The sequence below is a fragment of the Agelaius phoeniceus genome, chromosome 19 (assembly GCF_051311805.1).
Source record: "Agelaius phoeniceus isolate bAgePho1 chromosome 19, bAgePho1.hap1, whole genome shotgun sequence".
Lineage (NCBI taxonomy): Eukaryota > Metazoa > Chordata > Aves > Passeriformes > Icteridae > Agelaius > Agelaius phoeniceus.
Window position 1 is genome coordinate 9,946,004 of NC_135283.1, and position 25,765 is coordinate 9,971,768.

Consider the following 25,765-nt stretch of genomic DNA (forward strand, 5'->3'; position numbering starts at 1 on the left):
AAGATGTTATTTTTTGTTTTGATGCTCTACATAACTTTTATCTACCTTTAATTTAAATAAAGTTATACAAAGATGCACAAGCATTACACAAAACATAATTGAAACAATTTAATGTAGCGACAAAATGTCTGTGACAACTGAACAGGTTACACTGAACAGTATTACCAGATATCCACAAAAGGTTTTCTGGAAAATTACTCCTAAAGTCTCCTTAAGAAATATTAACTAATAACTGCAATTAAAAAAAATATAAGCAATGCAGACACTTACTTGATAGCAATTTTCTGTAATTTGCATTAGTATTTCCTGGCAGTTTGGGCATAAACCTGTGGACATGGGTTTTACTAATCCAGCTCCAGCCACCATATCCTGTTACTCTATATTCCTCTCCTTTTTGCTTCCAAACCTGTAAATATTTTTTAAAAAGGAATATTAATGATGCTATCTGCTGCATTATTCATGTTTATAGGAGTTTTTAAATCAACCTGTGTGCTTGTTACAACAAAGAACTACTCCAACAAAAGTACTTACTATATTCTCCTACTACTGTAGGAGAATAGAGAGGTTTCTACAGTAGTTCCCATTGTATTATACAACCTTTCAAAGACTGGGTTTTTTGGGGAGAGGGAGTGGGACAGGAACAGACACACAGACAAGATTCCAATAATCCCCTAGAACTTTCCATTAGGAAAGGCTGCATTTGCAGACCAGTATCTGTCACTCAGGCAGTGTCAATAAGAACATGACAGATCAAATTCAGTTCAGACCAGGATAATGTGCTTGAATACATGGCCATGGTTCCTATTTCCATGTAGGACTAACACAAGGACATGAACACTAAGTTTAAATGAAAACAGAGTCTCAGAAATCAACAGTTTCTGTGCTTTCTTTGTACTTCCCACAAAAGAAACCCTCACCTGGTGTTTGACAGGAAATGTGTATTTCACCCATGTAGCTTGCTGCATTGTTTCTTCTTCTTCTTGTTTTCTCTCTTTTTTTTTCACTTTCTCCTTTTCTTCTCTTTCTATTGCTGTCATTCTGCGTAATCTAATCCATACAGATTTAAGTGCATTTAAGTACAGGATTTTGCAAGCAAGTATAAGATGTCAACAGCACCTAATACCCCTTTGAATAAGTTTAAATATCTGAATTTAAGTGGAATGCCCACTATCAGGTTTTAGGTATTACTTGTAACAGGAACATCACTTTTTTTGCTATTTCAGTGAGGCAAACACAGCTGGATGCAATTGTGTCTAACACTAGACACATCTATTTTCTGCTCCTATGACAAAATGAGAGACAAAACCCAGACTCCACTGAACTGAGAGTGTTGAAATTTGCTCCTCTGCTCTGCCAGAGTTTTAGCAGTTTTGAGACTGTGGCTCAGCTAAAACAAATGCAGGAGCAATGACACTATAAAAATACTGTCATGGTTTTTCACTGGTTCTGTCTGAGAAAATACACTTCAAGTGCTGAATTACTATCTCAATTTAAACATAATTCTTACAGGCTTAGAGGAACTGGCAATTGCAAACCAAACTAAAATTCTCGTAATCAACAATATTTTAATATTTATTAATTTTACCTCGTATGCCCCAAGGATTCCCTCCAGATGGGCAGCATGACAACTGGTTTGATTGCACACTCCAAAATAGCCAGTGCTAGTGCAAATTCTCTGGGTTTGCTGCACATCTGAACAGCCTTAATCCAGTTAGACCTAAATTGGAAAAAAGAGAACAAAAAATCTGAAACATATACATGCACTAATGCAGATTGCCATTAAAACTCCTGTAGTAATGCTTTACTCAAATGTACAACCCTTTTAGCCTCCACCATCAACACACATTATGTTTTATTATGGTGAAGCACAGTGCTTGGAAATCACAGATTTGAAAAAACAAAGACTATTGTTTATTACCACTGCTAGCAAAACCACAAGTAAAACACAAGAATATGTATTTCCATTTCTTCATTTACCTGTGGGAAGCCCAATTAGGGTGAAGGAAGGATGCTGGGATATTATTTTCCAGCTGAATAATGGTCAGCCTCAGGGTGGATATGGTGAGAACTTTGGAGCCATGCACAGACCCGTTCCACTTGAACTCCCCAGCTGGGGTCAGGCAGAATTTGTGTGAGAGGTGTCTCCTCTTGTCGTGGTCCTCCCTGTGCTGGTGCTTGTTCAGGGCAAAGGAGTTGGTGGCATATTGGTTGTGATACACACGGTACTTCCCCTCCTGGCCCAGTTTGAAATAGTTGTTGATATTTCCTTTAATCACAACGTCCTTCTTGGTGTTCACTCGGGACACTTCCCCTTGGGAGTTGACCACCAGAACCTTAGGAAAGAAAGATTGGAAACTTTTCAGGGAATTTGTAAAGTAATTCCTTCTCTTATTTATGATTTATGCTTCAAATGTCTATATATAAAAGAATAAAAATACCCTGCACCAGTGTGTAGAAACAAATAACTGTTTATCCAATACACCAATATATTTACTTCATCACTGCCTGTCTACAGAGTTAGGATGTTCCCAGATCAAATTTAACATTAAAAAACCATCCAGGCTATTCAGACTAAACAGGAACCTGTTTTGCTGTTCTGATTGTGCCTGTGGAGGGAGAGAGCTCTGGGAAAGCAGCTTCACTAAACTCAGGTAAGGCCTCTGTGAACCCCCTCCTTGGTACATCAGAGAATTCAGACATGCAGCTTAGGAAACAAGGATCCTGGACTTTGAAAACATGGCACAGGTAACATCACTGGACCAATTTGTTTGTCAATAAATTCACTAAGTGTTAACTTATGTGGAAAATCAACGAACAAAAATAAAACTAATATACAAAATAATAAGCAATTAACTGCAAAAAAAGTCCCAATGTTTGAGCATTTCCTTCCTGTAAAAACTGGGCTACTTAAAGAAAACAGAACCAAAACAACAAACAACCCAGTCATACAAAACTACTATACCAGTGCACTGGGTCACTGTTATCACTCTGTGCAGAGCACTCAAAGGAGCAAAGAGAGGGGGGAAAAAGCTTCCTGTGATATAACAATTTCACCATTTGTTAATTTATTATTACTGCCTTTTTTGAAGTACCTCCTTTGCCTGAAAAAAACAACTTTTTAAAACTTTTCAGTAAAATTTAGTATCCTTTAAAGAAATGAACATTTTTCCAGAACATTTTCTGTAGTTCTTTAAGTTTTCCAAGATGTGCACAAACCTCTCTGGTTTCTTTATATAACTTATTTGCTTCATTTGCAGCAGCAGCAACCTGCTGGCTTTTCATCTGGCTCAGTTTGCTGTCAGGATTTCTCAATCTGGTGAGCATCCGTGTCGAGCCTGGTGTGCCCTTCCCTGCACCTGGAGAATCACTTCTGTCACCATTGGATTTCTCTCCTGCCCAGGAATAAAAAAAGGCTTTTAAAACAAATTTAACAATTGGAAGTTTTCTATTGATGTATGGAAGTTACAAAAAGAACAGAAAGTTTAGTGAAACGATGCATAAAATGAAAGTTGGAGATGTCATTATCCTTATCATCCTTATTATTAATATAATTATTATCATCATTATTATTATTACCTAAATCCTCTGAAGCCTGGGATCCCCTCTCTGCATTTTCAGCATCATCAAGAGTCTTAATGGAGTCATTCTGGCCAGAGCCCAGCTCGCTGCCACTGCTGTTCTCAACATCTGCCTGTGGAGGTGCAGCAGAACCACTGCTGGGGACCATCTGACCAGTTTCTTCTACAAAACAACAACTTCAGTTTTAGTTTTTTCTTTTGAATTGGACCAATGAAACTTTTTAAAGTTCTCATTAAAAAAAGGCAGATGAACATGTTTTGCTGGGCTGAAGGGAAACACATAGAAAATATTAATTCCCTTCAGAGCACTGTGTCCATGACAGTATTTTTTTTTCTGTTTCAAGCAGTTTCAACTTCTACATCTCTGAAGAACTGAAATTCATACCTGGATTTAAAATATATTTGTATTTCATCCAAGAATTTTTTTTCTCTAGATGCACACACAGATAACTCTGAGACCATTTTGCATTTAGAATTCACAAAATTTGGTCTTCCTGAAGCATCTGATTTTCTCTCTTTTAATTTTCTTGTGTTTTAGCTATTCCTCAGAGCATACACCTTTCAATTTCCCTTGTTTTCCAATGAGTCTTTGATTGTCTCTTCCTCAGCACCTTCATTCTCAGGAATCTGTTCCATTGGCACACTCTAAATATCAGCCCACTTAAAATATCAGCCCCTTCCTGATCTGATGGATCTTGATGTGGCTTCAAATGGGTTTCTGGTCCTCAGCTGTCCTTGTTACTGTCTTGACAGCTCAGGACCTTGTTGTCACCTCACCTGTTGTGCTGCCCCAGTAGGAATTTTGGACTAAATATCACTGAATTGCAGCTACCTCAAAATAAATCCCTGCACCCTCCCAGAAGGAACAAGCCCCCATCCCTCAAAACAGCAAACCCAGCAATGTCTCCTGGGCTTAGAGCCAAAGGGAGACAGCTCAGCTGTTTAAAACCTACAAGATCTGCCTGTTTCTAGAATTCTTCCAAAGCATCAGGGATTCTGATGGTGTTAAGAGTGAGAGAACAAAACTTGGTTTTTGTGAAATATTTGCTCCTAGCAGAATGATGGATCAGAGAAATGTTCTGGAATTCTTAGAGGATCCCTAATCTGAATGCATCCTGATTTCTGACTGTGCCAAATGGGGGACCACCACTGTTTGATCCACTTCCCTTTTTCCTCTGAGGAGAAATGGACCTGTTTCTATGGCTGCTGTTTGCAGGAGAATGGAAGCACCCAAACCAGATTCTTAATAAAGATTATTATTCAAATTGCATTTAAAAAGGATGGTAACAGACATTCTCATCTATCTCTGCATTTTACCCTATTTCCCCCTCATTTGGAGATAACTGCCTCACTGATCCTGGTTCAGTAACCCTCCCTCTCTCTGTCAGTCTCAAACTGAATTTCATAGCAAGAACACAAACATTGCTGTGAATATAGTGAATTAGACATGAGGAAAAACCCTCTCCACACACACTTTCCTACCAAAAAAGAGCCCATGAATATACAACTCACGCAGAAGCTTTGGAAGGAGAAAAGTACTTGTGAAAGTATAATAAATAATGATAAATATGTAAGTGAATCTTTAAAATAAAATACAAACCCATAAAGGTGTCTGAAACAAAATTATACTCTGTATCTTTTCCATTAAATCTTTACACAGTTATTTTAACTTTAAAAGGGAATAAAAAATAGGAGAACTGGCAAAAATATTTGGTCATGTATCTAAAATATATGGCTTTTGTCTCGTACATCAGGACATTTTCTGTGCTTAAAAAGTGCATTATGAGGCTTGCAGATCACAGATTAATCTTAGCTTTCATTTTGTCCTCTTGTTCAGAAAAGTTTATTACAAGGTTTGGATGCATTGACTTTCATAAGTTGAAAAGCTGCAGACTGTGACTGCATGGAGAACTGTTTCTGTAGGAGGGAAAACATTTACTACCCCTTTTTAAACCTAACACACTGAGTGTGTTCACATCACACATGTTCAGATTTTGAAGAACTGAGAATAAAACTGAAAAGAAAATCCTGATAATTTTAATGGCGATCAGCTGTTTAGAACAACATTTGGTTATGTAGTAAATCCTGTAATAGAATATAATTCTAAATGTAATATAAAGTAATTCTAGAATAGTACACTCATGCTTCACGTTATACTTAATCAACTCCCACTTATTCCTAAAGTAACTTTGTCTGATTTTAAATAGTGTATATTATTACCTTTGAGTCACTGACATGGCAGAACAAAACATGTTAAAATACAATAACCCTTGAGCTTATAATTCTGAAATCTGTTTAAAATTTCCAGCATGATAATTTTAATCTTGACATTTCAGTGCAATGGTTTATTCTCATGAATGAAAACACTTTGTTAGTAATTTACACAGTAAATGAGAGGTTAAAATAATAAACAAGCCAGCAGCAAATTAGATTTGAAATAAACTTTGAGAGGATGCTAACAATCATTACGGATCACTATGGAAAAATAAAATGTAGAGAAAACAGAAAATAAAAAGCTTAGCCATAGTTGTCTTTGGAAGGCATGGAAACAAATGCTAATGTCATGAAGGACCACAAATTTCAAGCACTAGTTGCAAGAAAATTAACTTTGAAATGTTAATAATGACAACGTAGCAGTAAAGGATGGCACTGCAAGCAAACAGCATGAGTGATATATGCTGGGAATGGTTTTAGTGGACAAATCAGAGAGAAAAACAGATTTCCCAAATTACAGAGGCATTGGTACCAGTGCCTTCTGTACCTGAGAGTTCCAGAGGGAGCTCTGATGCCACCTTCTTCTCTGCCACGTTGTTGCTATCAAGGCTTTCTGACTGACACCCCACTGCGTCCTTCCCTTCAGAGCAACTATTCTCTCCTGCAGGAGGAGTTGTGGTGCTGTCATCAGTGCTGGAGGTCACAGAGTTACTTTTATCCCCAACGACTGTTGCCTCTACAGTAAAACGCACAACAAAACTTTAGGGATGTTCTTTATTATGCCTTAGGATGTCATTTGGCATCATCCATAGAAAGCAACTTCAGCAGCTTTGTTTGTTTGATAATGCTGAAAAATAGCAAGCTTTTTCCCTTCCTTTTTTTTTTTTGCTATGAGATGGTATTGTCTCAGAATCAAAGAACAAACCAATTGTGAGTAGGAAAAAGTTAAAAACTTGTGGCTTACTACAAACATGCTGGTCACAACCTGTAAGTGCCACCTGTACCTCAAGGCAGGGTATCTAGGAGCCAGCTGTATAGAAGTAGGAAAGTTGGTGAAATTACTTAACAAGAACAATTCCAACAAAGCACAACACAACTGACAAATATCACCTATTACAGAAATATCTTAAGAGAATCATACAAAGTATTGCATCAACACTTAAATAAATGGGGGTTCACTTCACTTCACTTAAATGGAGCTGTTAAAGCACAGTCAGTTTCTTTACCTTCTGTTTTCTCTTTTTCCACATCTTGCTCACTCTGTGTTTCCTCAATTTTATCTTGGTCTCCAGATTCTTCCTTGTCTCTCTCAGCATCTGTCTGGTCATTATCAACATCACTTTTGGCCTTTTCTGCTTCCTCATCTCCTGTGTTTTTATCTTCCACTATTTCTCCTTTTCTTGCTCTGATAATGTCCAAAATTTCATCTACAATATAAAGCATGTTGTCAACATGAAACAACAAACCACCTCCAGAGCCACGGAGCACAAATAACATGACATAAATCCTGCTTCTGATGTAAGATAAACTAGATTTGATTCCAAGTGCAGCATCTATTCTCATTACACCAAATATTCCTACCATTTGCTGCAGAAAGGAAAGACTTGTTGCTGCCCCTTGCTTTGTTTGTAAGGTCCTCTGTCACATCCATGTGCCGATGAACTTCCTCACGCATCTCGTCCAGGGTTTTGCATAGGTCAGCCTCCCAGTAATCCTTGTCCAGGCATTCAATTAACTCTGCCAGCTGGATCTTTGTGCTGTAGTACCAGATTTTCTTATCCTTCTCACTTTCTGAATCTTCCTCTCTGTAGGAGTATTTTAAAAATATTGATTTTCAAATATCTGGATAAATGACAAAAATTGCTATCACCTGCTATCTACAGAGCACTATGAAATGTCAATACCTGAGTGTGAATAAATAAATCACACTGCTCATATGCACCCAGTTTAATATCAATATTCCTTTCTTGTTTCCTTCCCTTTCTTCATCCCCTCAGTTCTCATGACAACTTGCTCAGGAAAGCTTTGAAGTCTCCTTAAAACTCATTTGTCCAATCTGACAACAAGGTTTATTCTTATTATATTTACTATTTCTTTAACCAGTAATTTACTACTAAGTCTGAAACAATTTGTAAGTCCAGAGTCCATAATGGTACTTTCTGACAGCATATTCAGGAAAAAACACAGACAGAAAATTCAAAGTATAGAATGTCACACTCATAAAATATTTTATATTGGCATCCTACAGCATCCACCTGTGAGAGCACCAGGAAGGGATGAGTCATAATACAATCCCTTTGAAAAGATCAAGGGATTTCCACATTTTTAATCTGCAGTACTCCATGAGCCCATGAGCCCAGAATTACTGGTGCCAACAGCACCTCAGCAGGGCCACAGGCCCAGGGGAGCCCCATCAATACCTCAGGTAACAGACTCTCCTGGAGCCTGCAGAGCACAGGCAGCATGCTCCAAGTGCTTCTGCAGCTGCTGCATTTCAGCTCGGCTTGCTCCATCCTGGGGGGCAGCAGCAGCCACACCCAGGCTGGCAAGAGCCAGATCCAGAATGGAATGAGCCAGATCCAGGCTGGCAAGAGCCAGACCCAGAATGGAATGAGCCAGATCCAGGCTGGCATGAGCCAGACCCAGAATGGAATGAGCCAGATCCAGGCTGGCATGAGCCAGATCCAGAATGGAATGAGCCAGACCCAGGCTGGCAAGAGCCAGATCCAGAATGGAATGAGCCAGACCCAGAATGGAATGAGCCAGATCCAGAATGGAATGAGCCAGACCCAGAATGGCATGAGCCAGACCCAGAATGGAATGAGCCAGATCCAGAATGGAATGAGCCAGATCCAGAATGGAATGAGCCAGATCCAGAATGGAATGAGCCAGATCCAGAATGGAATGAGCCAGATCCAGGCTGGCAAGAGCCAGACCCAGAATGGCAAGGGCCAGATCCAGAATGGCAAGAGCCAGACCCAGAATGGCAAGAGCCAGACCCAGAATGGCAAGAGCCAGACCCAGGCTGGCAAGAGCCAGACCCAGGCTGGCAAGGGCCAGACCCAGGCTGGCATGAGCCCATCATTTCCACAGCACATTCCCACACCGTGTGGGTGCCACTGATGGCCCAGCCTGGCCCTGTCCTGGGCAGAGGAGCTGAACTCCTGCTGCCCCTGCACCCCCTGCTCCAGCACTGCAGGCCTGTGGCTCACTGGGAGCCCTGACCCAGGGTGCTGGCAGCAATGGGAAGCTGGCTGGAAATCTCCAACCTCTGCCCTTGTGGGGTTTGTTGCAGGTTCCTCTCTACTGGGTCCCTTCCTGAGGCTTACATATTAAAAATGGCACAAATTGGCTTCAGGGGTTCAGAAAGACAAACAACCTTAAGGCAACTTGATCATTGTTGTTCTACTGCTTCCCACTCTGTATTTGTGAACCAATTCATATTTGTAACTCAAACAGAACACTACTGAGATAAGGTGGTTGTGAAGTTAATAGAGGCAGTATTACACAAAATTCAACTACTAACTTGTCACAAGCATTATTGCAGAACAGACCTTTAGGTTTTGATGATAAAACCTGGTGTTTTGCAAAGAAACTTGCATCTCTGTTGTAAAGGCCTTTGCTCATGAAAAGCAACTAATTCTGCTTTATCCATTTATCCCTCTAAACTGCCAATACTCCATTAGTTTTAACCACATCAACCTGTTAAGTTTGACAAGTTTTTCTCAGAAAACAGCTCATTTCAGGAAGACCATCACGTACAACACACCAAAATGTAACAGCTGAACACTGACAATCATTTGACTCTATGGAATATTCTAGGCCTGTAAACTTCCAAGTTAAAGAAAAACAACTGTTTAAACCATGTTTCCTCTAAACCAAGAGTTATTTACTAACAACAATAGGAATGACAGCACTTTCATTACTGGTGGTGAACAAAAGCCACAGAAGAGGAAGATAAAGGCAAACGCCCAAAAACCAAGATGGAGGGGGAGATGAGAATGCAAGAATGGAGCTTTACACAGTGAGAGGAAATAAAAGGATGAAATAAAATGCTTAACTAAAAAGGACAGGGAATGGGTGCCCTCTGAGTTTTCCCTGGCAAGTGCCCAAGGGAAATGGCAAGTGCAAGACCCTGCAGAGCAGCAGTTGTAAGGCTGTGTGCTCCTGGCAAACATGACTGTAGAATGTGATGCTGTTATTACTCTGTTTCTTAACTGACCAAAAAGGGAACTTGAATCTTTCATTTTGATCCCTTCTGTTGTAGCTGTTACAGGATTATTTGCTAGAGAGATAATGCCATTTATACATCCTCTCATATGACCTAGATATGCAACAATATAAATGCTTTACATAAAATGAGTCACTTTGGCTGGAAAAGACCTTTGAGATCAAGTCTGACAATATATTCCAAGAGGAAAGGCTGTGCCTGCATCCATCTGCCAGACAAGCATCTTGTACACATTGCTTCTCTTTTCATGGTGACCATCCCAGTGTTTTCTTATTTTCATGTTTCTCCCCCCATTCAGCAAATCTGAGCCTGCTCCAGCTGCACTAATGCAGCCAGGGTGAGGATGTGTCACCTGAACCTCCCAAGCAGCATCTGGCTCTTCCTTCCCATCAGCTCTTTCTATTCCAGGTTTGCAAGGTTCCATTGGACTGAAAAGCAATTAACTGCTGTTTCCAGTTTCCCTGGATAACTCAAGGAAAAGCCTTCAGCACCAGTAAAGCTTGATTGTATTGCAGACCAGTAAACCCCAGGGCTCAGTGGGCAGAGCTGAGACATCAAACCACCAAGAGCATTCTGCAGAAAGCACCTGGAGCTGATCCCTCCACGTGTGATGTGAGTGCTGCCCATTAAAGAACTGCTCAGATAATATTCTAGAAACAGACAATGAGGTTATCCAAGAGTATTTGAATACTCTTCTACTTCATTTGTATCTGGGTTTGAGCACAAAGTTTGTTTTGATCTGAAGACTATCACAACCCTAACAAGAGAATTTCAGGAATTAAAGAGTTTTCTCTGGAAAAAGCACAGACAGAATGTGAAATGGCACAAACTGGTTGGTCTGGTCTGTGTGCTTACACCAAGCTCATCTCTGGCCAGCCTTCTTTCCAAGACTCAGATGTGTGCCAGGGGAAGACTTGGAGCACACAGCAGGAATCATTCCATGCAATCCATTTTGGCCAACTCAGATAAGACTTAAATTAACAATTCTATAATTCCAGCTAACTTTCCCTTAACATCATCTTGTGTTTACTGAAGGGACATGACTTTCTGAGGGAATCAGAGGGGCTGTCATAAGAAGATGGAATATCCAAGGCTGACAAGGAGCAGCTCCCAGCGCTGTTCTCAGCCAGCCCAGGCAGATTTGCCAGCTCGGTGCTGGACAGGGGGACTCAGCTGAGTCACACACAGTGTGAGGCCAAGGAGGGAGAAAAGAATCACATGATTATTTCCTACCTCTTTCAGCCTCCTTGGCTGCCAGGAACTATTCACTGGCAGGCTGCAGAGACAAGTTTAAAGATTGATAAAAGCAACACAGAAGATAATCAAAACTTTCAAGTAAGGTGATAACAAAATATTTAGTACTAAGTAGCAGATACTTCCTGAATTCCATGATGATACTTGGAAACTGAAGAATTCAGGAAATTGTTTAAAGCAATCTATTCAAATGAAGACCCAAACCCTTGTAAATTAACTACAGAAAATAGAGGAGGACCCCCTAAGAACATAAACAGCATGACAAATCTTGCAGACAAAAAAAGCTGAAACTGCTTTTGACTGTTGAGGAAGATCCATACAAGTCAGGAATAACAATGTGTGCCCTATTTCTGCTATCAAAATGAAAGCCAAACAGTGTTTCATTATCTGTTTTCACAGACAATTGATAAATCCAAAGCATCTCAGTATTTCTATAAAGATAAACTTGTTAAAACACTGCAGCAGTTTAGAAGGACAATGCAAGCCAAAGCCCCAAATTTCCTGAGTTAATAACTTGCAGAAATAATCTTCACAAGTAAAACAAATGCAATTGACCCAGAGGCATCCTCCTTAATTTGTAAACAGCTTGAAACAAAAACGTCAGGAATTAATTTGCTCTTGGCCTGTTTTTTGGTTTAATTTTGTTGATATTTGTTCATGAGGAGACTCCTTCAGTGTCCACTTTTCCATCTCTGTAAAACAGAAGAGGTGGAAAAGAGAAAAAATCCCACAATGATGGGCTTCAAAAAGGCAAGTGATGGAAATAAAAGTGTCAGGGAACAAGCCTACAAAACCCTTTAAAAGGTAGGAAAAGCAGCAGTAGACTGGATTTATGACATTTAAAGGGGAAGAGGGGAGAAGAAGTAGAAAGCTCTGAAAACCCTTTTGAGAAACAAAACCACCAAGAATTTAGGATTTCAGTTCTCTAATCCTCCTGGGCAGGATTTCAAATTGGTATTTGTGCAGATTATTTTTAGATCTATTAGTTTCCTCTGATACATTTGATCACATGGCATTGGGGAATATCTTCTATTCATTTTAATAAAGCTGATATGATAATATTTCACGAATCTCAGGTTTTAGCATTTGGCAGTTATCCCTTAAGTAACCCTTCAGTTATCCAAGATATCAGGTGTGGTTTGATCCTGTTCAGTGTGTATATATATAAATAAATAAGTAAATATATGCAAAAAGTTGGGTTTGCAATACAGCATGCTTACTGAATTTAAAAACTGAAATTACAGAGTTTAATGAATATGTGAGTTATTAAAGTTGCATTTCCCTGGAATTAAATTCTGTACTACTTTTGACCCCTTATGATGAAATTTGCCCACAGAACACCTAAAAGGAATGCAAAATATTGGTTTTTAAAAACTCAACACATTTAACTTTTGAAGATGTCTCTTCTAAGTGCAGTTAAAATTTCTACCAATGTGCTAGAGAGAAACAACTCTCACATGTGCAGATTTCTAAGGATCACGAAGCACCTGCATGATTCATTTTAGTTTGAAGTATGTTGAAGTATTGCCTGTATCAAAACCTTCTGAACATCAAATACTCTACTTCACTGGGAAAAAAAACATTGTTTCACAGATCAAGTTTGGTTAAAAATAATTACCTATCTGCCTACTTACAGGGAGGAAACAAAGTCTGCCCATTTATCTCAAAATCAGCTCCCAAGTGATCTGGATTTTTAATGTTAATTCCCAGATCTCTGCCAGTACAGGAGAACAGTGAAGACAAACCCATCTTTAGAACAACCTTTTCCTCAAGAGTTTGAGGAGGAAGATACAAAACCAAGGCAGAAGTAACCCTAAGTTATTAAAGCACAACTAAAACAATCCCAGTTTTGTCCTTCACAACCAGGCTTTTTGTAAAAATCAAAATTTCAACACATTTTCTGAAAACAAAAGGTAGGAAATTCAGTATGAAGCAATGGAATAATTGGATATCAACAGCTTCAGGTGCCCATCACATCCTGGTGAACCACCTGAATGATGCACCCCTCACTGTGGAGCATGTGACTGAGTATAAACATGGAGCACAGATATAGGGAAAAAAAAAAAGAGTATAAAAGATTCCCTGCCTCCTTTGAAAGGTTACTTGGCATTACTGTGACATTTATAACCCAGAGAAACTAAAAAAGATCAAACATGGACTCTTTTTTTACGAATATGAAAGAAGAACACAGGAAACAGAGCAGAGATAATTAACACTCAAAGCATCAGCTGACAATACCCCAGAGAAACAGCCCCACATTTTAAAGGAATACCATGAGCCCTTAGAAGTGTCTTCTTTGCAAGATGGAACACCAGCAGCAGACCTCACAGTCCCTTTTAAACACACTGGCTACTATCTTAACATTCACTGTAACCTGCTTTGTACAAATTCTGTTAAGGTACCCAGCTGTGGTTTATTTCTCTGTAACACTGAATGGAAACTGTGTTTCTGTGTTTTCAGAGCTCTGCTAAATTCTCTATTTCTTCTAATTTAACAATAGCACTAATTTCACTTAAATATTGTTTCTCCTCCATTATGAGAACAATTAGATAAGAACAGTCTTTTATGACAAAAGCAATCTTTAGCCATTTTCCTGTGAAAAATGAATTTCAGATTCAACTTTTCAGGTAAAATCCAGGGCACAATGCCCTCATTAGCAAGGGTTTGACTCCTATTAATATTTTGAGGTACATTTGTATTTTGAGACCAACCAGTAACAGGAAATTGTGTGAAACACACACAGTACCTCCCTCAAAGACAGGCACAACTTTCTCTGGTGACTTTCTTTGCACTACAGAACAAGGTTCAATGCAACATTTTCTGCTTTTCTAGTAACAATGAATCCCTCTGAGCATCTCTGAAAGTTTCAGCTTCAAAAGCAGAGCATCAAACTGGCACCAGAACCTGGCAGCCAAACACTCTGGTGACAGACCACAAGCAGTGTCCTACACACCATGTGATCATAAAGAGAATCAAACTTCTCTTCAGTAACTTCTACAAGAAACTGGGGAGTTCTCATTAATACTCCCTTTCTTTGCCTCACATTCATGTCTTTTAGGCACATTAATATTAAGCCTGAGGTCCTGTTTTTATGTATAGATTATGAGAGTATTAATTTGGGATAAATGTGGATTATTTACATGGTCTTTAGTAATAAACAGCCTTATCTAAAGCAAGGGCAATTTTAAGATGGCAACAGCAATTCAAATGATGCACTGAACCCACAATATGGCTGCTCAGAAAGGATGCAGTGCTTGGCTCACTCACATGATGATCCTCCTGTTGAGGAACCAGTATTTCCGCCGGTGCCGGTCGTAGCCGATGGGCTCGTGGCGGATGTAGGGTTTGTTTTTTTGGATTTCAGCCACACAGTCAGTCACTCCAGGCACCTGGTGTGCCACGCACACCTCGCACTGCCACTCGTCCTCGGGCACCTCCTCCAGGGGCGGCTTCACACACTCCAGGTGGTACACGGCCGAGCAGGTCTCACAGCAGAGCAAATCCCCGAGTTTGTGACAGACCCTGCAGTGATCATCGTACTGAATGACACCTTCTGACATTAACTCCTCCCGTGCAATGTTTGTGGTAAGAAACTGATCCACTAAGAACTGCAGGACTTTGATTTTATTCTCTACTGGTCCATAAGGATAGTCCTCTGTCTCTTGGTAAGGAAGAACATGATGGTATTCCTTGTCACTCTCACAATATACCCGCAGAACCTCTGGCCACGTCATTCCATCTATGAAATACAAAGTGGAATTAACGCTATCTTTGAGGTCAGCAGGTCCAAAGGTAGTATTTGAAGTGTCTTCTTCACGTAAAACTGCTTTTAACAGCACTATGTGCATCTCTGCCATAAGTGTGCACTGCTCTTGACTTACCAGAGCAGCACAGAAGTCCTCAAAACGAAAAGGAGAGAGGCGCAAAACAGTGCCAAAGTTCCTTAGTACCTCATAGATGGCAATGACATTCATTATATGCTCACTAGGCACCATTAAGTCCTCTGAGGATTTAGGAAACTCCAAGGGTGGGATATCCTTTTCTTCCAATATTGGAGAACGAGGACGATGTGCTCTCTGTCTTCTCCTACCTGGAATAAGAAACAACAGTGAGAATTTTGCTGTTCACAGGTCAGCGTGTTTGAACATCTGTCATCAATCACTGTGTTAACATTCTGAACTAATGCAAATTAAGGCTTCACAAGCTTCACAGTTACAGAAATGTGTTAAGTCAGCTAATCATCTTATTCTTTAACTAACAGAATGAAAATAAAACACAAGATATCTGAAGTTTTGCTTTAGACACATGCAGGAATTGCATTTTCCATACAAGGTACATCTTTTGAAGCTTTAAAATGATATCTAGGAATGTAATTGTTTAAACTACTTAAAAAGAAAGACATTTCCTGCAGCCAAAATAATAATTTTCCTCACTTTTATTCAACCTGACTAGCTTAAACCTGAAACACCACACTCCAAACAGGTATTCTGTATTCAATGATTGCAAGTTATTCTCCTATCCAGCAAGGGCATCCAGGAAAGCTCATTTCAAGCAGATGTCATAGGACAACAATCTCAACCAAATTAAAATATAAAAGGGACCCTAAAGCAAATTACCCACTGCCTTCTAACTAGAATGTTTCTTCTGACTACCAACAAACCAAAATCAGAAAGTAAATGTGATATTTTATGAAAATATTTCAAAAATTCTTAATTTCTCAAAACAAACAACCACCCTCCCAATCCACCCTCTTGCTTCAATGAAACAGGAGCCATATTCACAGGATGAAGAGGCAAAATTAGAGAAGGATGAAGTTTACCAATAAAAGCTCATCTAAAGAGCTGTTTTACTACCTAAAAGAAAAGACACTGAGCATAATTAATTCAGTCTCAGATGTCAATTCAGATAAGATGCTGCATTTTCTTGCCTTGAATTCCACTACCCTTGATGCCAAGCAGAAGGAAAAATCAAAGAGGAATGTTTTTTTAAATGGCCCTACCTCACAGATGAAATATTTAAATCTTCTGTCAAAATAACCAGCTACATGCAACTATTTCTCAGCTATCAGTTTAAAGTTTTAGATGCACTCATTAAGCTTATTTCCCTTTCTAGAAAAAAAACAAGTTTTAATCCAAGAACTGAGAGGAAAACCGGTCCTCTTACTAAGCACACTAAGATTGTGGTCAACAAATAAATTTCAAAATTATCCATTGTCCATAGACAAGTGTCAGTAGGATACTTCATGCACAGAGAAAATCCAAAGAAAAACTGCAGCTATCCACAGCAGCCATTTCCCACACACTTATTAAAATGGGACATCTATTAAACTTTGTGTGTTCTGACACAACAAATAGTCTGGAATTTTAAGATTCACATTCATTATTTCTTAACCATATTGTGCAGATAACAGAGCTCCCCAAAAACTGCTTCAAGGAAATGAAGAGATGAAGTGAGTTCCAGTCTGCTTGGATGTTACCACTAAATGGAAATGGTTCTCTGTGGCATTTGTTCAACTCATCCTACTCCATTCAATACTCCCAGAAATACAGAAATTAAGTCTAATGTGGGAGAAAAGCTGCTAAGGCAGATCCTGCTGAATCTGAAGCACCATCATTAAAACACTAATGCATTGAAAAGGGGAAAAAAAAGTTACCAGAAAGAAAAGCCACCTCTAAGAAACATCTTGATGCACAACAAATGATTCCAGAAAAATAAATCAACCCCTAGACTGGCATGGCAAGAAGGCTCCAGACACAGCTCTGCCTTTCCAGTGTTAAAGAATGAAATTTTGTACAACAAATTACACACCCAAACAATATAGAAGATGAACTGCAAGATGTTTCCATTACAGAAGTAACAGGTCAAGCTCATGTGTGGATAAAAATAACTTTCCAAGTTTGAGTTCTGACTGTGGAAAGTGAAGGAATGCTTCTATGAGTGTCTTCCAACATGCCTCTGCACTCTGCAGTGGAAAATGTTTAATCATGGCAAACACACAAAGACAAAGGAGTTTCACAGCCAGGCACAAAGCAAGTGCTCTCCAGATTCAACTCAACTTTTCTACCACCACCATCCAAAATCATATGTGCATAAGCCACAGCTGGTTTAATTAGAGGAGCCCACAGCAAAAGAAGCCATGCCCACCCAATAAACCACTCTGGAGTCCTGGAGTTCCCTTCAACACTGCAGTCCTGGCTGGGCATGCAGGACACCACCACAGGACAGATCTGAAACCCCTGATGGCCCTCACAGAGTACAAATATCACAAAAGGCAGCAGAGATATCAACCAGAATTCTTTCTGGAGCAGAAAAATGTGTCTGTCACACAGCAATGCCATGAAACAGCCCTCCAAGAAAGAGAGCAGCAAGGACACTAACCCTGCTTTGCCTCAGCTAATGGGAAGTGACAAATCCCCCCAGTAATTCCAGGCAAAGATAAACCAGAGAGAAGGACCACTGCTGGAAAAAAGGGACTCCAAACACTGATTTTGCCTCTTTACCACGAGATAAGCATGGGATGGAATCACAGAATCAGTAAAGTTGGAAACATCTTCAAGATGAAGCTCAACCACCACGTCCTCAAGTGCCACATCCACACATCTCAAACACCTCCAGGGTGACCTACACCAGCTTCCTGAGCAGCCAGTTCTTCACAACCCTTCAGCAAAACAGAGTTTTCCTAATATATAATCTAAACATCTACTGGTGCAATTGAAAGCCACTTGTAGATTTGTCACATGAAAGTAATAAGGGAATAAAAAAGAACTTTAAAACAAGGCATTCCTAATATGCTCTGAAATAGTTAATCTCTAACACTTCCTCTTACAAAGGAAGCACAAGGGTGCTATTGCAGATCTAGAAGAAATGTGTTATCAGGATATAAATGTGTCATAATAACACAATAAAGAATTGTACTTTGGTGCAAGCACAATACAACCTGTGGCTGCATTAGTCACACCACTCCATCTCCTACTTAAAGCAATTTGTGAATTTTCCTGTTTGCTTTGGTAGAAAGAGCAGAAATTTCAAAAGCAATAATAAAACAGACAATAGGAAAAGCAGACTGGATTAGAAAATGTGTGCTTCATTTGTGTTAGACCTCACAGTTGCAGCACATTATGATATTGTGCACCTCAACACTCCCCATCCACACTGCAAACCACACACCACAGCTCAAGAGCTCAAATAATTTCTGTTTTTGGACACTGAACTGCTCTGAACAATTCTCAACTAAATATAAACTGGTTTCCAGAGCTAAAAAAGGCAAGTATTCAAAGATGCAGAATATTTTAGAAAGAAACTGTATTTTTCTTGAATGACTTGATGGCACAGCATTTAAAGTCTTTCTATGCTGGCTTTTTTTCTTTCCAATTTCACTTTCAATTTGTTATTAATATTCTCTGTACTGGGGATGAAGAGAATTTGAAGTTGAGAGGAGAGTCACAAAGTGTGATCTGGATATTCAGAAATTCCCAGCAATTTCTGCTTCAATGTATTACTGGCCAATACACCAACTGTGATCCCAAGAAACATTCAGATACCTTTAAAAAACCCTCAAAAGCCCAAACCAGCAAACCCAAGCAATCTAATAAATAATCTCCAGTGCAAAGGATGGACATTCTCTGCCAAGGTGCTCATAAATCTTGAAGCATTGCAAGTGGCTGCTCAACTGGAATTAAAAGTGCAGGTCAATGGAATATATAATGATGGCAAAGTGCTACAAGTAGTTTTTTTTGAGCTGAAATGTTGGTATTTTACTGCTGATTTTTCAGTGTGCTGGCAACCCACACAGCTCACCCTGCTCTGGAGCAGCTGCACCTCCTGTGTGAGGGCTTTTGAAGACCACAGCCCATGTTTACCCTACTGTGCCTCAGAAACACAAAAGAAAATCTCTCAAACGTTGAAAAATGTCTCCCTGCAATAAACATATACAATTTTTCAAGCTCTTCACTTTCAAAGACAATCTTCTTTTTCATGAGGCAAGTGGGCCAATATTAAAATTCAACATTCAGTGGCAGACACAAAAAACCCACAGCCCCACAAAGAACTCTGGCCACTTCAAACACTTCAGTTTAAATTATTTAAGAGATACTAGGATTTGACAACCTTTTTTTTTTTTAACTTCTTGTCATTTGTCAAGGATTTGGGCCCCACAGGGAAATTTTGTTTCAAATAGAAATTGCTTTGTTTAACCCCCAAACCACCAAGGGGATTGCAGAGCAGGTGCACCAGCAGGTTACTTCTCCTTTAAGCACCACCACCTGACTGGCCAGACTTTAAACTGAATTTTCATGGAACTACTCTAAATTCAAGAAATCTACTCTCAATTTACCCACACTGAAGTTTCCCAAAACATACTCAAGTTTTATTATATGCAAATGAGATACTCCTGAGATAGTTTCTGCATGTTAACTGAGTCTCTGAATCAAATTTCACCTCCAAGTTTGAGGCACTACAAAGGCAGAAAATGTCCACTTCTACACCACTCAAATTCCATAGCTTTATTTGGTGGAAAAAAATTGATTTGCCAATAGCCTCTGCTGCCACAGCTGGAATATTGACAGGATGCAGATCCCCTGGAGTGTCTGAACACTACATTTCTACCTAGCACAAGCTTCTTTTAGATGGCAAGTCCTTCACTGGCTGTCTCTCCCCAAGTGCTGGAGCACTCTGCAGTGGTTACCTGTCCCTATTTTGAATTCTCTAGTTGAAGAGCTGCCCTTAATTAAGATTAAAGAGCAAACAATTCTATTTCCATGGCACATTATAATTATCAGATACTGATAATTATAGTCTACACTTAGAATAATCTACTAAAATAATTTCTATTACAAATATTTAAGCAAACACACTAATGATATTTGAAATAAAACAAAGTTACTTAAGTAACAGTCTAAACACCCAAAATCAGAATTTACTTTAAAAACCCAAACCATTGCTTTATTTTTTTTATTTGCATCTACTCAACCTACTTGGTTAAATGCTGACCCTTTCAGAATTCAGAAATGAAAAGAGTTTAAAAGGACCAAAAACCTTGTCACCACTTTGATTCACAGACTGAAAGAAGAAAAGGGAAAGTCACATCTACTCTTTACCACAGGAGAATGGAGAATTTAAAACTACTTTAACCATCCTTAACACATCTGCTGGTTTATGTAAACAGAGTATCTGAATTAACTGCAGATATCAGTGTCCAGGACACAGTTCCACGCTCTTCAGCTTTCATTATATACAATCACCATACACATGCAGGCTAACAAATACCACAAAAATCCAGTTTTGCCTTGTCTCACTGAGGTTAAACATCCCTCCCCTGCAGCAAACACAGCCTTTCAGCCCAACATATTTCAGGCTCTGGACTGGTGGATGGATGTCCTACAGGACAAATATCCTCCAGAACCACTGTCCTGTTTAAACAGGGACAGAGTGGTGGCTGCATTGGTCTGGCCTAAAAAATAAACACTGGTTCCAGTCTCTCTTGATCTGAAAGTTCTCAACTGGTGCCATTTCACTTGTCTCAGAACTTTCCCTTCCTCATCGTTCCTCATCAACTTTCCTTTCCTTTCCCCATCACTTCCCAGCCCTTGGGCTCTCCAGCTCAGAGCTCCTGCTCACAGTTGCCATGGAGAGGAAAAGCTTGGTAGGAGCACTGGGGAGAGAAAAGAGACCAAGGAGCTTCAGATACTTCAGCAACCTCTCCCAGGAGGGGGGAAAATACAGAACAAACCCCCACCCCACCAGAACTGACCACACTGACCACAGAAAGGACTTTCCATTTTCCCTAAAAAAAGATGAAAATTTTGGTTTCAAGCTCCACAAGCCAAGTCAAACCACACTACTCTTAGATGAAAGTCCATCTTTAGTAAAGCAGAACTGGGCTGGTTTTGTTTTCCAGATCGTGAGTCACTGCAGAAACTTCCCAACATAAAGAGCAGCTGCCAGTTCTATACCATGTCCTGGGAGCAGAGCACTCCTTAGAGAAGATGCCCTCTCCTACATTCTCCTTCCTTCTGTAAACTTTGCCTTTTTACTGCCCTCCACTCCCTCCTATTTTGGTCTGGTTTAATAAACACACACTTGCTGTCCCATATTATTGCTTTGCAGCAGGCACGTTTCAAATGGGACTCCACAGCAACACAGGAGTTTTTGTTAGATATCACTGAGAAAACTGGAAACAGTTGATGACAATGTGTAAGAAAAGCTTTTTTTGGTGTTCTTTCTTTCCTTTCACAGCAGAATGCAGAAACTGGATAGAGCTGTATGTTTGCCACAGCAATATCCAAACTGGTTCTTTAATTAAAAGTCAACTTCTTGGGAGAACATTTGCTCAGCTTCCACCAAAGAAAAAACAGCAGTAAAATGAATGAGTTCAACATAAAATAAGAATATATTATGAAAAGTAGTGCCAAAATAGAAAAATCTAAATATTTTTCTTGGGATGGGCTGAAATTAAAGGCTTTGACTTTCACAAAACAGTTTCTTCCCTTTTAAAAATGCCAACATGATAATCATGTTTCTAATATTCATAGTCAAACAGTCTCTTCCAGAAAAATTTTCTAAAAGATGCATTTGTAACGACTCGTAGGTGCAGCTCCAATTTGAATATTACTCTGCAGTAATCACACCTAACCCAAATTCATTTATTTAGTCTGGAGAAAAGAAAAATCCAGCCATAAATAAAACTTAAAAACTAAACAAACATTAAAAAGGAGGCATTCCAAGCACCAAAAAAGCTTTGGAAGTTGAAAAACAAATGAAAAAAATCACTGGTTATTAGACTAGATCCTGAGTGCACTCACATCACAGAAATTCTCACACGTGTTCCCAAGCAAAGTTTGACTCCTGCCTTCCCTTGTACAAAAATAGGTCTTTATGTTCTTTTAAAACTGTGAAACTTTTGGCTGCTTCCTTTTTCAGTTTGCACACCTGTCAGCATGCACTTTTATATCAAACTAGGGTTCTCAACTGATTTCACTTTTAAGAATTTACTTTCCCAACATCATGGCCATCAGCACTCCCTGAGGAGCCAGGAATACAAACCCCCATGATCTATGGAATCATTTTAACATTTGGATAACAAATGCAAATGCAGCACAAGCAGCAGGTGAGATCACTTTGAGAAGGACTCAGAGGCACAACCCTTTAGTGCCCAGAACCCAGGCAAAGGAAAAAACCCAACAGAATCACAGGTAGCACAAACAAAATGATTCTCAGGAACAGCTGGACAATTTCTTGAGACACACTCAGATAAGCTGTAACAAATGTAATGAATTAGTGAGCCCTGAGAGCCAGCCCCAACCCACTAAAATCCACATTTATTCACCTTACACCTGTTCTGTGCAACACAATGAGCACTTCCAGAATTTTACTGCAGATCTACAGAAAAAGTTTGCCCAATAAAGTCATTGCAGCACGTTTTCTCTTACAACACACACACATCCTTCGATCAGGGCAGGTATTGGCTGCTCAGAGCTCCTGAGATGACTGACAAAGCTCTCCTCAGATAAGCTGCCAATTTACAACTCAATGCAGCAGGATCAGCCCCAGATTTACTCCTCTGGCCTTCCACACGATTTCTTTGTTAAGAATCGTCTCCTATATTTTTCAAGCCTGGCATGAGGAACTAGTGATCCTTCCCTCTGGAGCACAAGTCAGAGTGCAGATCAGTACATGGTAAATAAGAGCACAGCAGGTTTCATTTAGAGAAGAGGGAAGCCCAGGTGAGGCGTTTGGGAGGCTGGTAAATCTTCTCCCACAGCACACAAAGGAGGCTGCATATCTTAATGGTGTATCTCAGTGTCTCCACTTCCACAATTCTTCAGTTCAGATAAAAAATTACTACAGACACACCAAATGCAGCACCTGGTACCCAGCTAAATTCTTTCACTCTGAAGATAAAAGCACACTGGGAAATAACTGGTTAACTGAAGCAATGGTCAATCCCTGCAAACGCTCAGACAAGCAAAATCCAACTACAAGTATTATTTCTTGTATTTTAAGATATATATTGTGTATTTGTTTGTTTAACAGACTGATGATCTCAGCTGAAATCTAGATTTATAGCTCTTCCTAAAACTAGTTTTCTGATGAAGAAAAATCAATAAACAAAAAATGAAGGACTTCTAGGCCTCCCCATTAAACCCTTCTCTTCAAATTCTGCAACATATGAAAAATACTTAGTAACTATAATGCAACAGTGACAAGCCTCAAGTGGAATTTACATTGGACAGGGAATGGCAAAAACGTTTAGTGATACAAGTTATACAGGATACCTGTCCCAGCAGTTCATCCACCTTCTGGGGATGCAAAGGGGTGAGAGGGAAGGGACATTACACATACAAAATCCCTCTACCAAAAGTATATCCAGTAGAATAAAAAGAAATAATTGTTATTCACACAGTATGTTTTTATTGTACCATGACTAAGTGGTATATTTGGCATTTTATCTTTTCTAAGATTCCATTTCTTTAAATAGTTTAATAATATTATTTTATATTATAATAATATTAATTTATTACCATATTATAGTAGAAAGTACTCCTACATCTAAGTTCAAGATAAATCATAAGCTTCCCACCAGAGCACAGAACCTGAAGCTTTCTTGGCCAGAAACATTGCTCTGTGATCTTTTAATTCATTGTTAGATGTAAGTTAGAAAAAACTGTAGCAAGTCCATCCCCCATTTAAGTGGGATGTGATTTTTTATGTGTAAAAGCGAGGTTGGCAGCAGAGTTTGACTGGGATGGCAATTATTCAATAGCCAGCTCTCAAAAACACTCCAGCCCCTCAGAGGACATCCTGGCAGTGGCTGGAAGGTGAGGGGAGAAGGACTGTTCACCATCTCTTCTGGGAAAAACTGTCAGGAGCCAGTGCAAGCCGGGGGGAGCCGCTCCTCGGAGCCCTCCAGCACAGCACAGGAGCTGTCACTGTGTCCCAATTTGTGTGTAAGACAAGGATGTGAGATGATAACCCCAGTATGTAACACAGACATGTTATGGAATAACCCCCAATATCTAACACAGGGCTATGAAATAACTCCTGTATGTAACACAGGGCTATGGAATAACTCCTGTATCTAACACAGGGCTATGGAATAACCCCTGTATGTAACACAGGGCTATGGAATAACCCCTGTATGTAACACAGGGCTATGGAATAACCCCTGTATGTAACACAGGGCTATGGAATAACTCCTGTATGTAACACAGGGCTATGGAATAACCCCCCAGTATCTAACACAGGGCTATGGAATAACCCCAGTATCTAACACAGGGCTATGGAATAACTCCTGTATGTAACACAGGGCTATGGAATAACCCCCCAGTATCTAACACAGCGCTATGGAATAACCCCAGTATCTAACACAGGGCTATGGAATAACCCCCCTGTATCTAACACAGGGCTATGGAATAACCCCAGTATCTAACACAGGGCTATGGAATAACCCCCCAGTATCTAACACAGGGCTATGGAATAACCCCAGTATCTAACACAGGGCTATGGAATAACTCCTGTATGTAACACAGGGCTATGGAATAACCCCTCAGTATCTAACACAGCGCTATGGAATAACCCCTGTATCTAACACAGGGCTATGGAATAACTCCTGTATCTAATACAGGGCTATGGAATAACCCCCCTGTATGTAACACAGGGCTATGGAATAACCCCTGTATGTAACACAGGGCTATGGAATAACCCCAGTATCTAACACAGGGCTATGGAATAACCCCTGTATCTAACACAGGGCTATGGAATAACCCCCCTGTATCTAACACAGGGCTATGGAATAACCCCCCTGTATCTAACACAGGGCTATGGAATAACCCCTGTATCTAACACAGGGCTATGGAATAACCCCCCAGTATCTAACACAGGGCCATGAAATAACCCCTGTATGTAACACAGAGCTATGGAATAACCCCCCAGTATCTGAACAGAGCTGAGCACCAACCCCAGCTCAGGGTGCACCCTGGAGCCCCTGGAAGAACCTGGGAGACACAACCCCAGCCCTGCCCTGCTCTGACCTCCCCTCTGCTCCACCAGACACAGAGATCCTGATGAGACAAACCCTGTCCTGCTGTCAGTGCTGCTCTGAGGGCCGGCATCTCCTGCTGGATTATGCCAGGAGCCAGATTTCCATCAGTGGCATTGGGATTTCAGATTTCCATCAGTGGCACTGGCATTTCAGATTTCCATCAGTGGCACTGGCATTTCAGATTTCCAGCAGTGGCACTGGCATTTCAGATTTCCAGCAGTGGCACTGGCATTTCAGATTTCCATCAGTGGCACTGGCATTTCAGATTTCCAGCAGTGGCACTGGCATTTCAGATTTCCAGCAGTGGCACTGGGATTTCAGATTTCCATCAGTGGCACTGGGATTTCAGATTTCCAGCAGTGGCACTGGCATTTCAGATTTCCATCAGTGGCACTGGGATTTCAGATTTCCATCAGTGGCACTGGCATTTCAGATTTCCATCAGTGGCAC

General features: G+C 40.0%; 1 protein-coding gene across 11 annotated transcripts in view; it reads right to left on the reverse strand.

Moving 5' to 3' along the window:
* BPTF (bromodomain PHD finger transcription factor) overlaps positions 1-25,765 on the reverse strand; it is a 55,549-nt gene that overhangs the window by 26,474 nt on the left and 3,310 nt on the right. For 8 of the 11 annotated variants that reach the window (XM_054644885.2, XM_054644883.2, XM_077188434.1 and 5 more), the window contains exons 2-11: positions 14,545-15,367; positions 7,374-7,597; positions 7,019-7,219; positions 6,340-6,528; positions 3,577-3,741; positions 3,217-3,392; positions 1,978-2,333; positions 1,586-1,717; positions 918-1,047; positions 271-406 (exon numbers count right to left, since the gene is read on the reverse strand). In XM_054644885.2, coding sequence (XP_054500860.2) covers positions 271-406; positions 918-1,047; positions 1,586-1,717; positions 1,978-2,333; positions 3,217-3,392; positions 3,577-3,741; positions 6,340-6,528; positions 7,019-7,219; positions 7,374-7,597; positions 14,545-15,367 — 2,532 coding nt within the window. Of the gene's footprint in view, positions 1-270; positions 407-917; positions 1,048-1,585; positions 1,718-1,977; positions 2,334-3,216; positions 3,393-3,576; positions 3,742-6,339; positions 6,529-7,018; positions 7,220-7,373; positions 7,598-14,544; positions 15,368-25,765 lie in introns of those variants that run through there. The other 3 variants (XM_054644884.2, XM_054644878.2, XM_054644881.2) reach the window with 3 other exon arrangements.